Source organism: Tiliqua scincoides, chromosome 2 (genome assembly GCF_035046505.1).
Source record: "Tiliqua scincoides isolate rTilSci1 chromosome 2, rTilSci1.hap2, whole genome shotgun sequence".
Classification (NCBI taxonomy): domain Eukaryota; kingdom Metazoa; phylum Chordata; class Lepidosauria; order Squamata; family Scincidae; genus Tiliqua; species Tiliqua scincoides.
This window is the reverse complement of record NC_089822.1, coordinates 153,040,750-153,057,256: the sequence shown is the minus strand read 5'-3', so window position 1 is coordinate 153,057,256 and position 16,507 is coordinate 153,040,750. Positions and strand designations below refer to the sequence as shown.

The 16,507-nt window shown below is 43.7% G+C and overlaps 1 protein-coding gene across 1 annotated transcript in view; it reads right to left on the bottom strand.

The window, feature by feature from the left end:
- ASPSCR1 (ASPSCR1 tether for SLC2A4, UBX domain containing) overlaps positions 1-16,507 on the bottom strand; it is a 105,532-nt gene that overhangs the window by 39,792 nt on the left and 49,233 nt on the right. Inside the window, exons 8-11 of the mRNA XM_066615323.1 lie at positions 13,755-13,898; positions 3,869-3,946; positions 2,666-2,732; positions 898-960 (exon numbers count right to left, since the gene is read on the bottom strand). Coding sequence (XP_066471420.1) covers positions 898-960; positions 2,666-2,732; positions 3,869-3,946; positions 13,755-13,898 — 352 coding nt within the window. The remainder of the gene's footprint in view (positions 1-897; positions 961-2,665; positions 2,733-3,868; positions 3,947-13,754; positions 13,899-16,507) is intronic.

The following is a 16,507-nucleotide window of genomic DNA, read 5'->3' as shown; positions in this document are numbered from 1 at the left end:
AAACATGTAGGAAAGTATTGGTGGTGGGGTAGAAGAGAGAGAATCATACACACACTTCCTCAACTCAGTGGCATAGCTAAGGCTGGCCAGGGGGGTCAATTGCCCTGGATACTACACCTAAGGGGTGTCAGGGGGTGCCTTTTTGAGGCCCGGGTAGGCCGTGCACTGCCTCCCCGAGCCTTGTAAGACCTCAGAAGGTCTGCTAGAGGCCTTAGAAAGGCACTTTTGGTTTTGCCAAAATTGGAAGTACAGTGGTGCCTCGCAAGACGAATGCCTCGCACACCGAAAAACTCGCAAGACGAAAGCGTTTTTGCTATTTTTTCTGGTGACTCGCAAGACGAATTTTTTATGCCGTGCTTCGCAAGACAAATTTTTTCTATGGCCGTGCTTCGCAAGACGAATTTTTAAAATTAAAAAGTTGAAGTTTTGTGCTTGAAATTTTTGAAATCCTCTGTACAGTATGTATGCCTTTAAAGAGCACTTAATAAACCAAATTTGACTTTGTTCTGACTTTTTTTGCCCATAGGAACGCATTAATTAAATTTCAATGCATTCCTATAGGAAACCGCGCTTCGCAAGACGAAATTCTCACAATACGAAACGAGTTGCGGAACGAATTAATTTCGTCTTGCGAGGCACCACTGTACCTTTCTAAGCCCTTCAGGGGAGTATTAAAAAAAAATTGTGCCCCTTAGTGCCAGATGACGTAGCTGCTCCACTGCCTCAACTCCAGCCAGGAAGCACAGGTTTACTGCAATAATTAAAATTTCACGATAGTAATTTATACCCCAATCCAGGTGGCAGTAAAAGATCATTCTTTTCAAGTGATAATTAATAGTGCTCCCCCATTTAATAGAACATCAGCTATAAAGTTATAAAATATAAATCTGAACTTACACAGATAAAATGGTATCTCTGGATCTTCCAGGTGGCTTTTCACAAAGGCTCTCAGAGCACCAACTGTCAAAAAGAGTAAGTAAAAGGGGGGCTTGTGGAACACAAGATCTGTTATAGACATTCTTTTCTTTGGGACATTGGTCATATACCCTTCACAGTTATACTCTCAAAAGAACAAGGACAGAGGAAGATGCCTGCTCACATGGCTTACATTGTCTGCCTAAAACATGTCTCTGCCTTCAGACAGAGCAGCCTTCAATCTACTGCCAGAAGCAACCTTTCCAGGTATGCCAGAGACAGAGAAATAGAATACAGTAAGGTGCACAGCTGTTTCTAAATGGAGAACAGCCAAACCTAGATTAACACCAAGAAGAAGAGTGAGCAGCCCAAACATTGGTAATTCTAGCCTTATCTACTTTCTCTCTACACTTAGGTCCAAACTACACATTATCTTAAATGTAAAGTTTGGCCCCGAGTGCTTGCTATTTCTGAAGTAACAGCCACCAGATGGGGAGAGAGAAAAAAAGAGAATGAATAGGAGAATTAGAATAATGGAATAAGGGAAGGGGCTTTAACCCTTTCCCCCATTATGTCCCAGTCCAGATTATTCCCTTGTCCAAGCTGCTGTTTCCTCTAGGATAGAAGTTCCCATTGGTGCCTCCCAAGCACAATGGTCATGAGGGCTCGCTCTAGATTAAGCCCAGGGTGGGGGTAAAAGATTAAAGCTCCCTTCTTCCGATCCCATGGCCTCAATTCTGATTTCCCCCTGCAGCTATAACAGGGTGAAAACTCCTTTTAAAAAAGGAGGAGGAGAAGAAAAGCAAGCATGCAAGGACAAACTATGCATTATGTGTAGTTGGCTCTTATTCAATCTCCTCCTTCGAATGACACAGGTTTCAACTGTACAAAAACTACAGATTCTGCTGCAGGTAAAGAAGAATGATGGTTCTCTGATCCATGTATTTTGCAGCTTTTGCAGTCAAGTACCTGTAGGGCATCATCTCAGACTCCCTTGTATGTTCCCTTCTGGGCCATCCGAGAAACAAGACAGGTGACAGTCATCTCTCACCAAGAAACCAGATGCTTCTAAATCCTATCTTAGACAGTTAAAAGACAGCTACTCCAGATTGTAGCATCAAATGGAGCTGATGGGCAACAGAATTACCCTAGAGCTCTCAAACACAACTCTCAAACACAACCCACAGCTAAGGAAGAGTGGGTATTCTTTGAGAGCAGTGTACACCTAGTTTCCCAGAAAAGGAAAGGCATGAGCAGAAAGCACAACAGGGCATGTGTCTGCCATGAAGCAGCAAGCTCTATCCTTTTGCTATTAAGTGGTGCAGGAAGCCTGGTTTTGTTTTAGCCCCCTGGCACATTTAAGAAGAGTGACTGATTCAAATTCTCTCCAGTGCTTCCAACTCTTTTTTGGGGCTCTGGTTGGAACTACACTGGACCAACACCCTGTCATTCAATGGCCTCATCAGAGCATGACTAATGCCGTGGTAAGTGGCCTGGAAAAGAAGCCACCAAGCAGTCATCAGAAACACATACAGTTTAGAGAAGAATCTTAGCCCTCTTCCATACAGTTTATTGTACACCAAGCTGCAATGGATCCTTTTAAAGTACCAATCAGATAAAGCAACTAGAGACATTTAAGTATAGCGGTCTGCACTGAAAGCACAAACACTAGAAGGAAAACGTTGCTTGTTTCACTAAACCTTACTGAGATAAGGCAGAAGTTGGAAGATCAAGGCAGAGATGCTCCTACCTGTTTCACTGGAATTGAAGAAGCCCTGTAGAATATGACGATCTGGGAAGTAAACTCTCAGTACCACCTGGCCCAAGATAAAGAGTAGGGGTCTAAATCAGACACACCAAAATTATGGAACCCTCTCTGTTGTTGGCCATAAGAACAGCCCCACTGGATCAGGCCATAGGCCCATCTAGTCCAGCTTCCTGAATCTCACAGCTGCCCACCAAATGCCACCAGATAACAAGAGACCTCGTCCTGGTGCCCCCCCCTTGCACCTGGCATTCTGACATAGCCCATTTCTAAAATCAGGAGGTTGTACATACACATCATGGCTTGTAACCCATAATGGATTTTTCCTGCAGAAACTTGTCCAATCTCCTTTTAAAGGCATCCAGGCCAGATGCCGTCACCACATCCTGCGGCAAGGAGTTCCACAGACCAACCACACGTTGAGTAAAGAAATATTTTCTTTTGTCTGTTCTAACTCTCCCAACACTCAATTTTAGTGGATGTCCCCTGGTTCTGGTGTTATGTGAGAGTGTAAAGACCATCTCTCTATCCACTCTGTCCATCCCCTGCATGGTCAAGATCAACATGTTCTCAGAAACCCACTTCTTCCCATGAATCTGCAATTACAAATGCCCCAGACTATATGTGACTTCAGAAATGTGACTGAGGGCCCAGCCCTATCCAATTTTCCAGTGCTGATGCAGCCATGCCATTGGGGTGTGTACTGCATCTTTTGTTGGCAAGGCAGTCATAGAGTCTTTCTTGAGGTAAGGGAACATTTGTTCCCTTACTCGGGGCTGCATTGCAGCTGTACTGGAGCTGGAAAGTTGGATAGGATTGGGCCCTGAACCATCTTAGAAACCCATGCTAACAGAATCTCCAACTAGAACCAGTTTGAAACAACAATGGAAAACTGGAGAAATGGAGTGACTAAGAGGTTGAACAAGGAACCAAGAAGTTACCATTAAAATCTCCTATCTGCCACAAACTAACCAGGTAGCCTTAGGTAAGCCACTTTCTCTCTGTCTGAGCCCCTGTATGACCAATATTGGGAAAATATTACTGACACCTTAGAGCAGGGGTTCTTAACCTTTGTATGATTACAGACCCCCAATGGATTGCCCGATATGTTCATACTCCCTTCACCAGACTGTCAAAACTATCAGAAATCTATCTAAAATGAATAAAGATTCCAAAACAAAATGCTACCTTTGAATAACGGTCTAACTTCTCTTTCATTCGAGCATCTCGCTGTGCCTGTGTCATCAAGGGAGCTTCTTCCAAACGCTTCCTAGGAAGACAGAAAGTATATCAAGATAGTGCAGTCAGGAATCAGTACACAATTGCTGTCGTTCTACACAAGTCAGTAACTGTGTCCAAACCTTAAGCTCCATATCTATGCATTTTGGCATGCCGACCTTGCCATCATACACCTCTGTGTACAAATTACCAACACCCCAGCAGTCTAAACCCAAGCACCTTGACATGCCAACAAAAAAAGGATTGCAAAAGAGAAGGTAACCTGAAAAGGTCTCAGGAACCTCTCAGAAACTTGAACAGGTTTCAGAAACCATTGATCAACTCCTTCTAAACCAATGTCTACTACTTGCATACCAAAATTTCAAAGCTATTTGTGGCTATGTCCAGTTGTGCCTGTACGATTCTGGTTCACATTAAACACAACTTCACAACAAAATCTGACTAACTTCTGAAATGGTTCATTGTGCAATTCATTCCTGGTTGAGAGAAAAGTCCACGGGTAACACTTAGGTATGCATTCTTGCCACATTTCCCCCTTGTGGTATAGAATAGAAGCTGTAACAATAAGAATGTATTTTGAAAGTATGTGATGTGGGTAGTTGTATTTTAGGAACTCCTTGCACAGGTGCCTCTAGCTCGTACCACTTGTTTTTTCTCCTCAAAAGACAAAGCAATTTTCAAACTGGGGGACAAACACCAAAACTAAGTGATCCTCTTAAAAACTTCTGCTTTAAATAGCAAGCTCTATTCATCCTTACAAGAAATGCCACACCACAATACCAAAGGAATGATTGGAACTTCTAAAAGGGAAGGCTTGATTCATATGACAATAAACTCAGAGTGTTGATACACCAAGACTGATGAGAGGAAAAAGATTTACTGTAACCAGAAAACTTACAACAAAACTGCAGAAAACCAGAAAAAATAGAGATGTTCTGAAACTGACATGTCAGTTAAGAAAACATAGCTTCACAGTTTAACTGTTGACTTGCAGAAATGATACAACATTCTTCATTGAATGTATTTACCTTACCGCCTCACTCTCTTCAATAATGTAATACCATTCAACATGGTTTAAACGTAAACATTTAACAACACTTTAAATGAAAATAAACATATATATGATGTATGTACATATGTAAAGTATAGACAGCATGTATGTTTACAGAAAGACCAATCTCATCCTATTTGTGCATATATTGTTTAAAAGGAAATTCCAGTAATCCTGAAATTACCATTCTTAACGACCGTATGCTAACATTTTACTATTTCCATGTTATTGCACACTTTGTTTAGTTACCAATTCATACAAAGATATTTTGCCAGTCTGTCATACAAAGCCAGCCACCTGATCATTTTGCAGTGGCCACTGAGATTCTATTTCTTCCTCTTTGAATTAATTTTTTTGCTTAAAATATCCAAGTAGGTGACCACAGGATTCAGTGGTAGTTTATAATTTAATAAATAAAAAACACAGCTTTCCAATATGTATATTACTATCAATAAGTATACAGTAACAAGTACAGGGGCTTGTGCTTATCCTAAATAGAAGACAGAGGGTAATTATTCCTTTTAAAACTGGGAAACCGTACAATCCAATAGCTGCCTCCAAGCCACCCTAGAAGCAGAAGCAGTGCCCAGGAGGGGCAATGGGGCAAATGCCCCAGGCACCAGGCTTGGGGGGGGCACCCATGATTCTCCTGCAGCCACTGTCAGCATGGTTCCCAACTGCTTCTGAATGTTGCCCTATTCTCGTCCCCTATAAAGAAACAAGAGGAGAAGAGGGTGGCCCTCAGAATGGCCAGGTAGCTAGCAGAAGCAGTGCTCGCCTCCTCCAATTTTGGAGGAGGCAGGGGCCACTTCTAGCTTTGATGGAGCCTTTTGCATCACTTAGCAGTAGTGCAAAAGGCTCCACTGGAGCTAGAAGCAATGCCCCAGAGGCAAGCACCATTTCTAGCCTCCTGGAAGTGGCTCCTAGAAGCAGCGCTTGCCACCTAAATGTCGCTTCTATCGACACAAAAAAGCTCCAATGGGGCCTTCTGCACCATTGCTAAGTGGCACAAACGGTTCTGTCAAAGCTTGTGCCACCTCCTTCATTTTGCCTTTTTTTTAAAAGGGGGAAGGTGGAGGCAACATGGAAGTAATTGTAGTGACATGATGACATCACCACAATTACTACTGGGAATGCAGAGAACTCCTAAACTTCTGAGCTCCAGAAGCACAGGGGTCATAAGAACATAAGAACAGCCCCACTGGATCAGGCCATAGGCCCATCTAGTTCAGCTTCCTGTATCTCACAGCTGTTAAGGTTAATTTTGTATAGGATGGTTGGTGTAGGGTCCCTGCTTTGTCCCAATGTGAGCAGGTTGCAAGAAAAACAGCAAATATAGCAGAGTACTTTCAGCAGATGTATTTGAGCAAGGGATATCACAAGTAGAGTAGTCAGTAAACAGTCCAAGAGTCAACACGAAGAGTAGTCAGTCCAAGTATAACAAATCCAAATCAGTTTCCAACAATACACAGTCAAAGGTTCAGTCCATAAGTCAGTAATAACATATACATACAGTATCCAGCCTCCTCAGTCACTGGCAGCAGTTCCTCAGTTATCTCCAATAACTCCCCTACTGCTGCACTGGAAGCTCCAGCAGACTAACCTTATGTAGTCAGCTTAGCCAATCAGTGCTGGCTTGGTCACACCCAGGGTGTGTCAGTCCCAGGTGCCTGCTGATTCTGCTGACTCAGCAATCTACACCTGCTCAGGAGAGAGATCTTGGGGTGGTGGTGGACAGGTCGATGAAAGTGTCGACCCAATGTGCGGTGGCAGTGAAGAAGGCCAATTCTATGCTTGGGATCATTAGGAAGGGTATTGAGAACAAAACGGTTAGTATTATAATGCCGTTGTACAAATCGATGGTAAGGCCACACCTGGAGTATTGTGTCCAGTTCTGGTCGCCGCATCTCAAAAAAGACATAGTGGAAATGGAAAAGGTGCAAAAGAGAGCGACTAAGATGATTACGGGGCTGGGGCACCTTCCTTATGAGGAAAGGCTACGGCGTTTGGGCCTCTTCAGCCTAGAAAAGAGACGCTTGAGGGGGGACATGATTGAGACATACAAAATTATGCAGGGGATGGACAGAGTGGATAGGGAGATGCTCTTTACACTCTCACATAATACCAGAACCAGGGGACATTCACTAAAATTGAGTGTTGGGCGGGTTAGGACAGACAAAAGAAAATATTTCTTTACTCAGCGCGTGGTTGGTCTGTGGAACTCCTTGCCACAGGATGTGGTGCTGGCGTCTAGCCTAGACGCCTTTAAAAGGGGATTGGACGAGTTTCTGGAGGAAAAATCCATTATGGGGTACAAGCCATGATGTGTATGCGCAACCTCCTGATTTTAGGAATGGGTTAAGTCAGAATGCCAGATGTAGGGGAGAGCACCAGGATGAGGTCTCTTGTTATCTGGTGTGCTCCCTGGGGCATTTGGTGGGCCGCTGTGAGATACAGGAAGCTGGACTAGATGGGCCTATGGCCTGATCCAGTGGGGCTGTTCTTATGTTCTTATGCTCCCTGAACCAACTTTTAAGCTGTGGTTCTGCTTCCCTCAGAACACAAAGCTAACATTCTCCTCCTTGGTTCAGGTCATCTATCATACTCAGACCCTTAGTCCCAGCATCTCACAGTTTTCTAGATGCTTAATAGTTCCTTGCACTTTTGTCAGTGCGTCCGCCACATTCTGGCTTGACTCACAGTATGTCAGGCTGATTAAACCATCAGACACACATTGCTTCATGTTTTGGAAGCATACATCTGTGTGTTTGGACCTCCCTCTCACACCAGGTGTCATGGCCATCTGGATGGCTGCCGGATTATCCTCCATTACTGTAATTGGTTTAGGTACCTGTATGCCAAGATCTAACATTAACTGGTTTTACCAAATAAGCTCCGAACACATCAAACTTAGCGCAGCAAATTCTGATTCACATGTGGATAGCGACACATGACTTTGCTTTACAGTCTTCCATCCCACTAAGGCTCCTGCCAGAAATAGTGTCATGCCTGAGGTTGACTTCCTTGTCCCGGTGTCTGAGGCAAAATTTGCATCCACATATGCTGTAAGTCTCAGACCACCCTTAGGTTCAAGGTACAAGGACAAGTCTATTGTTTGTTTTAAATACTTCAGAACACGTTTGGCGGCTAGCCAGTGTTTCTGTTTGGGTTGGCTTGATGCTCTGGCCAATAAATTGCAAGCCATCGCTATGTCCGGTCTACTCCACTGGCTAATGTACATTAAACGTCCCAGTAAGGATTTATACATATTGGTGTCAAACATGGGACTGGGTGATTCATCCTTCTCGAAGTCAGTCTCCATAGGCGTCTTCACCCCACTGCACTGCTCCATGTTAAACTTTCTTAGCAAGGCGGCTATTTTGCCTCTTTGTGATATTTTGTAGCCATTTAATACTTTGGTAATATCCAATCCAACATAATTGTGTATTTCCCCCAAGTCATGCAATGTAAACCTTTTTCGCAATGCTTCTATAAGAACATCTGCTTGTTCTGCATTCTTACATAGTATTGCAAGGTCATCAACAAAACATAGTACAATGCATTTCAGTTGGCCTTTACCCCTGGAAAAAATACATGGGTCAGCTGTGCCTTGTTGGAATCCCTCCTCCTTCAGTGCAGTAGAAAGGCATTGGTTCCACTCGTAACCAGATTGCTTTAGTCCATATAGGCTCTTTTTAAGTAGCCAATATCCTTTATCAGTTTCAGCAGTCCCCAAAGGTTTCCTCATGTAAACAGTGTGTCTAAGTGGCGCATGTAAATATGCGGTCTTAATATCTAAATGCCTAATCTTATACCCTTCCTTTGCTGCTAACACCAGCGCACTATACAAGGAACAATTTCTGAGAGTGGGTGCAAACAGTTCATCATAATCTGACGCATCCTGTCCAAATCCTTGTGCGACTAGTCTGGCCTTACACTTTGTCTGACTATTTGCATCCCTCTTCACCTTGAATACCCATTTGCACCCAATTGCCTTTTCCCTTTGTGGGAGATAGGTTTCCTCATACACATTCAAATCATGCATAGATTTTAACTCAGCATTGATAGCTTCCTTCCATGCTGTTTGTTCACTTAAAGGCATGTCCTTTATAGCGTCATATGAGGAAGGTTCAATGGATACTTGATAGATAGTCCCTGGTTTGAACCGATCAGGTTCCCTACGTTCTCTGGTGGATCTACGGGGTATACTGACATCCTCATCAGTAGGTTCTGGGTCTGGTATCTCAGTCTCAGGTTCTGACTGCAATCCTTTTTCATCCATATCAGGGAATGTCTCCTCATCCCTAGTCTCCTCCTTCAGTATAGGAGGTAGTCTTTTAGGCAATTTCTGTTTTACAGGGACAGATTTCTTTGATTGTAATCCATTGTAATCTGCCATTGGGTAGGATGTGGCAACACATGGCCCCCAACGTTCCCACCCTGTAGTGTCCTCTAAGAATTTTGCACTTGCACTAATTACAATGTCCTTTGAGTGCAAGTACCCAAATCTGTACGCCTTGTGGTTCGCTTCATACCCAAGGAAGTACATCTTCCTGCTTTTCTGTTGTCCTTTACGCCTTTGTGTCTTAGTTATGTGTACATATGCAGGGACACCAAACACATGTACATAGTCCAGAGAGGGTGTTTTCCCATGCCATATCTTATATGGTATCTGTCCTGTGCCAGAATGCCAGATCACATTCAAAGTATGCGAAGCACACATCATTGCCTCGCCCCAATATTTAAATGGTAGTCCACTGTCTTTAAGCATACAGAATGCCATATTCTGCAAAGTTTGGCCCCTTCTTTCACAGAGGGCATTGTGTTGAGGTCGATAAGGTGCCGACATGCGGTGCTCGATGCCATTTTCTTTCAGCAATCTTTCAAACCTTTGGTTCACAAATTCACCTCCCCGGTCAGTTATGATGCATTTGGGTAGCCTGCCTGTCTTCCTCCAGCCAGTATTCCACTTCAGCCAGTATTCCACTGGCTGGTCTGTGCTTTTGTGCCCATCAGATAACAAAAGCCAAAACGAGAATGGTGATCCTCCATGGACAACACAAACCTAGCTCCTCCCATACTGGGAGAGAATGGCCCAATTAAGTCCATGAATATTAGGTCTAGCACCTCTTTGGTAATGTAATTTCCAGGCTTCCTGGTGGGTGTAGCTTTGGACTTGATAGCCTTACATACTTCACAATCCAAGTACAATCCGCATGATCTCAACGAAACCCCTTCTGATTGTTCTACTGTCCTTTTAAGGGCTGGGAAACAAGCATGTCCCAATTTGTGGTGTAACTTATGGATACAATGCGAGTGTGCTGCTTGGTTAGTCAACACTGACCCCACAGTTTCTTTTGAAGTCAAGTATAACAAATACAATTCACCACGTAATTTAGCAGTTGCTACGTGCTCAGCATTCTTCATTATTTCACACTCCTCCGTATGGAATTGCAGGGTGTAGCCCTGGCTTGTCCACACGGCAACAGATAGGAGGTTGTAGGTCAGGTTTGGTACATATACCATTTCAAGGGTTTTGTGCAGTACAGGCAAAAAGACCTTTCCCTTTCCACACACACTGGCAGTGACTCCATCTGCTAGTGTAACACATTGGTTTGCTGCAGGCTCAAATGATTGAAACAGTCTCTTATCCTTGCAAATGTTTGCCGTAGCCCCACTGTCAATAACAAAGTAGTTTCCACATCCCTTTGTTTTTCCGGTGACAGTCAAATTCACCCTTCCTCCTTTGCCATAACGGAGGAGTTTCTTTCCTCCCATTTTAGACCGACAGTCTTTGATTAAGTGGGAAGGGCTCTGGCAGTGATAACATTTTTTCATGGCAGAGTAAGCTTTTGCAGAGTCAAGGTCACTTACTCTTTCCACAGGTTCTTTCCCTCTTTGCAGGGCTGAGGAATTCTGCTTATGATCTCTAACCACTTTGTTGTCTTTTCTCCTTCTTTCCTCATCAAGGACTCGACTCGTCAGGCTGGCAATTGTTAGTTCTGCTTGGGGTACTACTTCCAAATTTGCCACAAACTGGTCATAGCTTTCATCAAGGGAGCAGAGAATTATGTACACCTGCTGCAGTTCAGTAAAATTTAGCTCCTTTTCCTGGAGTTCCCCCAGAGTCCGTTTCATAAACTCTAGGTGAGTCAGCATGTTCCCTCCTGGCTGGAGGCATGTCCGTAGCAATTTTTGCATGAGATGTATCTGCGCGCCGACACTATCTCGCACATAGATGGCTCTGAGTGCCTCCCAACATTCTTTCGCCGAGATAAGTCCGTCAATGTGGACTAGCTGCTGGTCCTCCAAGGTCAAGCCAATTATACACAATGCTCTTTCATTTTCCCTTTGGTAAGTTTGTATTAGTTCTGCGTCGTCCTCCTCATTGAGAACTGCCAAGTCTGGCGGATTAACCACCACATTCCACAGAGCCTCTCGCTCTAGCAACGAGACTTTACGAGACCAAGTGGCATAATTATGTCCATTCAACCGGGTTATCAGGAACCCTGAGGCTGCAACTGTGCTCATCTCCATGCTCTTAATCTTTTCAGTCACCTGTAGCTTTAACAGTAACAACAGCAGTTCTTGTAGCTCACCAGTTCACAGGATCAACTCAGCAGTTGCAAGGACCAGGTCAGCAGTTCCTGGGCCCATAACCCATGTTAAGGTTAATTTTGTATAGGATGGTTGGTGTAGGGTCCCTGCTTTGTCCCAATGTGAGCAGGTTGCAAGAAAAACAGCAAATATAGCAGAGTACTTTCAGCAGATGTATTTGAGCAAGGGATATCACAAGTAGAGTAGTCAGTAAACAGTCCAAGAGTCAACATGAAGAGTAGTCAGTCCAAGTATAACAAATCCAAATCAGTTTCCAACAATACACAGTCAAAGGTTCAGTCCATAAGTCAGTAATAACATGTACATACAGTATCCAGCCTCCTCAGTCACTGGCAGCAGTTCCTCAGTTATCTCCAATAACTCCCCTACTGCTGCACTGGAAGCTCCAGCAGACTAACCTTATGTAGTCAGCTTAGCCAATCAGTGCTGGCTTGGTCACACCCAGGGTGTGTCAGTCCCAGGTGCCTGCTGATTCTGCTGACTCAGCAATCTACACCTGCTCCCTGAACCAACTTGTAAGCTGTGGTTCTGCTTCCCTCAGAACACAAAGCTAACAGCAGCAGCCCACCAAATGCCACAGGGAGCACACCAGACAACAAGAGACCTGCATCCTGGTGCCCTCCCTTGCATCTGACATAGCCCATTTCTAAAATCAGGAGGTTGCACACACACATCATGGCTTGTACCCCGTAATGGATTTTTCCTCCAGAAACTTGTCCAATCCCCTTTTAAAGGCATCCAGGCCAGATGCCGTCACCATATCCCGTGGCAAGGAGTTCCACAGACCAACTACACGCTGAGTAAAGAAATATTTTCTTTTTTCTATCCTAACCCTCCCAACACTCAATTTTAGTGGATGTCTCCTGGTTCTGGTGTTATGTGAGAGTGTAAAGAGCATCTCTCTATCCACTTTACCCTCCCCATGCATAATTTTGTATGTCTCAATCATGTTCCCCCTCAGGCATCTCTTTATTAGGTTAAAGAGGCCCAAACGCCGTAGCCTTTCCTCATAAGGAAGGTGCCCCAGCCCAGTAATCATCTTAGTCGCTCTCTTTTGCATCTTTTCCATTTCCACTATGTCCTTTTTGAGATGTGGCAACCAGAACTGGACACAATACTCCAGGTGTGGCCTTCCCATCGATTTGTACAACGGCATTATAATATTAGCCGTTTTGTTCTCAATACCTTTTCTAATGATCTCAAGCATAGAATTGGCCTTCTTTACTGATGCCGCACATTGGGTCGACACTTTCATCAACCTGTCCACCCCCCCCCCCCAAGATCTGTCTCCTGATCTGTCACAGATCAGATCTCTCTCCTGATCTCCAAGATCTCTCTCCAGATCTCTCTCCTGATCTGTCACAGATCTGTCACGAGAGAGTCACCCCTCTTCGTTCTACTGTCCCATCTGCATTTGATTCAACCGTTTCTATTCTTTCTGATCATGCTCTCACTCTGGGGGCACAGCCTCTCACCTGCATATGATGATTCTAGTTTATAAGGGGATCACATCATTACTCAGCATAAAAATTAGTGGAAAAAGAATTCTGACTTTGAAGTAACAGGGATTTGTTTTTTTGGCTCAATACCTGACCAGACTTGCACTGGGATCAAAGGGAACTAAATGAGATTGCCAATATATAAACAATGAAAACATAAGCTTTGTTGTCCATTCATCTATCTTAAGGTTTTCTTTCTAGTGTTTAACACGGGCCTCTAGGCAGATGACAGAGAGTGCTGAAAGAATTTCCAAGGAACCCATGATCTATTTTACATGCCCTGGTTGGAGTTGCTGGAAACCAATTCGGTTTATGGACCTAAAATGTCAACTAGGAAAATCCCAGCCTCAAGGATAGACCTTCAAGTTTTGAAGAGGGATAGAATTCTCCTACTGCATGTGGGGGTCCCCCTGGAGATAAATGTGTCTACCTGGAAACACATCTATGACCCGCTCTGAGAAGATGGGATAGACAAAGGTAGACATCTAATGGCAGATTTTTTCACTTAACGACACATTTCCCATGCCTAAATTTGAGCATATAGTTGTGATTCCCTACAATTAAACTCATCTTCAATTTAAAAATGTACCTTCCATTTTCTAGTCCACATTAAAGCTGCAATCCTATGCATCAGCAAGGCTATGACAGACTTTATAGGAAGAACAACTTGCCTTTCATTCTGGAGCTGAGACAAACGTCTCCTCACATCATCTACTGTGACCTCAAAGAATTCATCAGGAAGATCTTGCAGGCCAGAGTCCAGTGGCTTCTGAAGATCTGGATGGCACACAATTGGCTCTCGTTCCAAATACTGCAGAAAGAATACAAATTACTTGAAGGTGACTCAATCTAAGGAGACAGGGAAACCAGAGGAGCACAGGCCTCTGCACCGGCAAATTATTGTCCTGATGTGATGACTTGAAAATTCTGCACAAAAGATTGGTTCAGTTAACTATTGAAAGGCATTCTAATTTACCTATGATCCAATCATTCCCCATGTGAACTGCTGCCCTGATCCATAGGCAATGTTATATAGAACATAAATTTTAGCAAAGGAATGTGGCAGAGATTTCAAGGAATTCATCCAATCCAGAATGCATGTTTGAATGTGTCGGGCAAAATCTCCTTGGATGTACAAAATTAGCACATTAGGAAAAAAGCATCCAAGTCCAGTTTATTGATGTGGTAGCTTTGCACATGCATTTGGATCTTCTGCACTTCCATATGCACATTGAGAGGATTCAAAATAGAGCTTGCAGAATTTTTGAACAGATTCTGTAAACGAGCTGTTTCTCTATACACATGTTGCCAATGAAGGATGCACAGACAGGGAGATGTGAACATTCAGAATTTTGATGGAAGGTTTTGGTCAGATTTAGAAAGAAAAAGAACTTGGAAATCTCAATACAGAAGTGACAAGAAAGAGCAACTACATTCAGTACTGACAGGCTAGGTAGGTAGGTAGGTAGGTAGGTAGAGAAAAAATTTTACTTTCTTCTGGTGCAACAGCATCCAGCTATATAGAAGCAACAATGCACTAGGGTTGCAACCCTATACACCATTCCTGAGAGTACCAAATACAGGGGGAACATACTTGTGGTAGACATGCATATGATTGCACTGTGGGTTGTGTTTCAGCCAACCATCTAACTAACAGGACCTGGCTAATGACAAAAAAGGTTATATGTATGAATATAAGCGTAAAGACCTTCTTCGGTCAATAACCTGGTTATGTTAATTCTGATGGGCTAAAATAAGGTGCTCTGCAGCACAGCTATTCACTGGAACACTGTGAATCCAGAGCTAAAAAGTTATGGCATGCATAGCCTGTATGGTTAATAGGTTGCTTTGCAGACCAGCATCCTTGACCATCTGGATGATCTGCTTGGCCCCAGACTCCATAAACTTGGATATAAATGTTTCTATTTATATCATCCATACCGCCCCCTCCCACACCCTGATATGTCTAGCACATCCCTCTGTCTGTGCCCTCTTTCCCACCCACTCATCACTGGCCATCTACTGTCCTATCTTACTCTCCATTCACTTCAGAATCACCACCCCCCTCCCACCCTGAACAAGCCCGCTGGGAATAGAAGGAGTCTCTCTCAATTGTCAGTAGAGACAACACAAATTACAAGGCAAGATTTCCTCTATTTGTGGGCACCAGAGGGTAATTTGGGAAGTTAAAAGAGTGAGGTTGCGTGGGTGGGACCCTCAGCTACTTTTAGAAAGTTGAAGAGAGTTGGGTCTAACTAGAGGGTTAAGGAGCCTGATTGTAGCTTTCCCTGGGCAGAAAGCACAAGGAGTACCCGCGAGCTGCCAATCTGTCCTCTTGCAAAGACTACTGTCGCCAAACACTGGGTGCTTAGACACTGGCAGCAGCACAAAATGGGTGACTGGCTTGTACTGGCAGCCTGGGACAACTACTGTTCATTTTCTATACTATTGCACAGTTAGTTGGACTGGGTTTTTATATGCTGTATCTCCACTTAGAACAGTAGAGCTCTACACCTTGGGCACCAAGTGTCATCCCAATGTTCCTCTCTAGTGACAAAATGGAACAAACTCTAGATGTCCTGAGAGGCAGGTCTAGGATCTCCAGTCTTTATCACCCAGTCATGCAATTGGCTTGGTGTGAAGTACTCCCCAACTCAGAGATGTCAACAGTCAGCTTGTCCTTCAGCATCATTTACTGCTGAATAACTTGAAGCAAATCCCAGAAGGGCTATGTCTAAAAACAAGTAATTGACTCGAGGACAGAAACAATGCAACACATTCCTTTCTACAGGCTATTAAACAATCCTAGGACACTGGCAATTTCCAGTGTGGCTAGGGATGACTGCCAAAAACAGAGACAAAGGAAACAGGACTTCTTGTATACCAAGCCTTTCCACTAGATCCAATATGATGTCGTTTACCAGGTCATTTATCAGGTCAGCTTTTAGCTTTGGATGTGAGGCTTCAACACATGGGTTGGTGAAGTAGCATCTCAGCTCCCACCAACATCCAAATATGAGAGTAAAAGAAAAGCCCTGTTGGATCAGACGAAAGGCCCATCTAGTCCAGCATCCTGTTTCCCCACAGGGGCTCACCAGCTGCCTCTGAAAAATCCAAGCATGAAAGAAAGAATTATCTCTCAGCCTAACCTACCTCCCCATGTACACCACCCCAAGCTCATTGGAGGAAGGGTGGTATAAAAACAGAAAAATACATAGATAATAAATCTCTCTCCCACTGTTGTTCTTCTGCAAACAAAATTCAGAGAAACACTGTCTTTGAACCTGAAGGCCATCACACCTATTGCTAGTTCTTTTGAATCCAAAAACTAAATTCCATAACTAATTATGCATGGTGTGAAGAAGTACTTCCTTTTGTCTGTCTCAAACCTAGAGGTGTTCCAAGACCTAGATGTTCCCC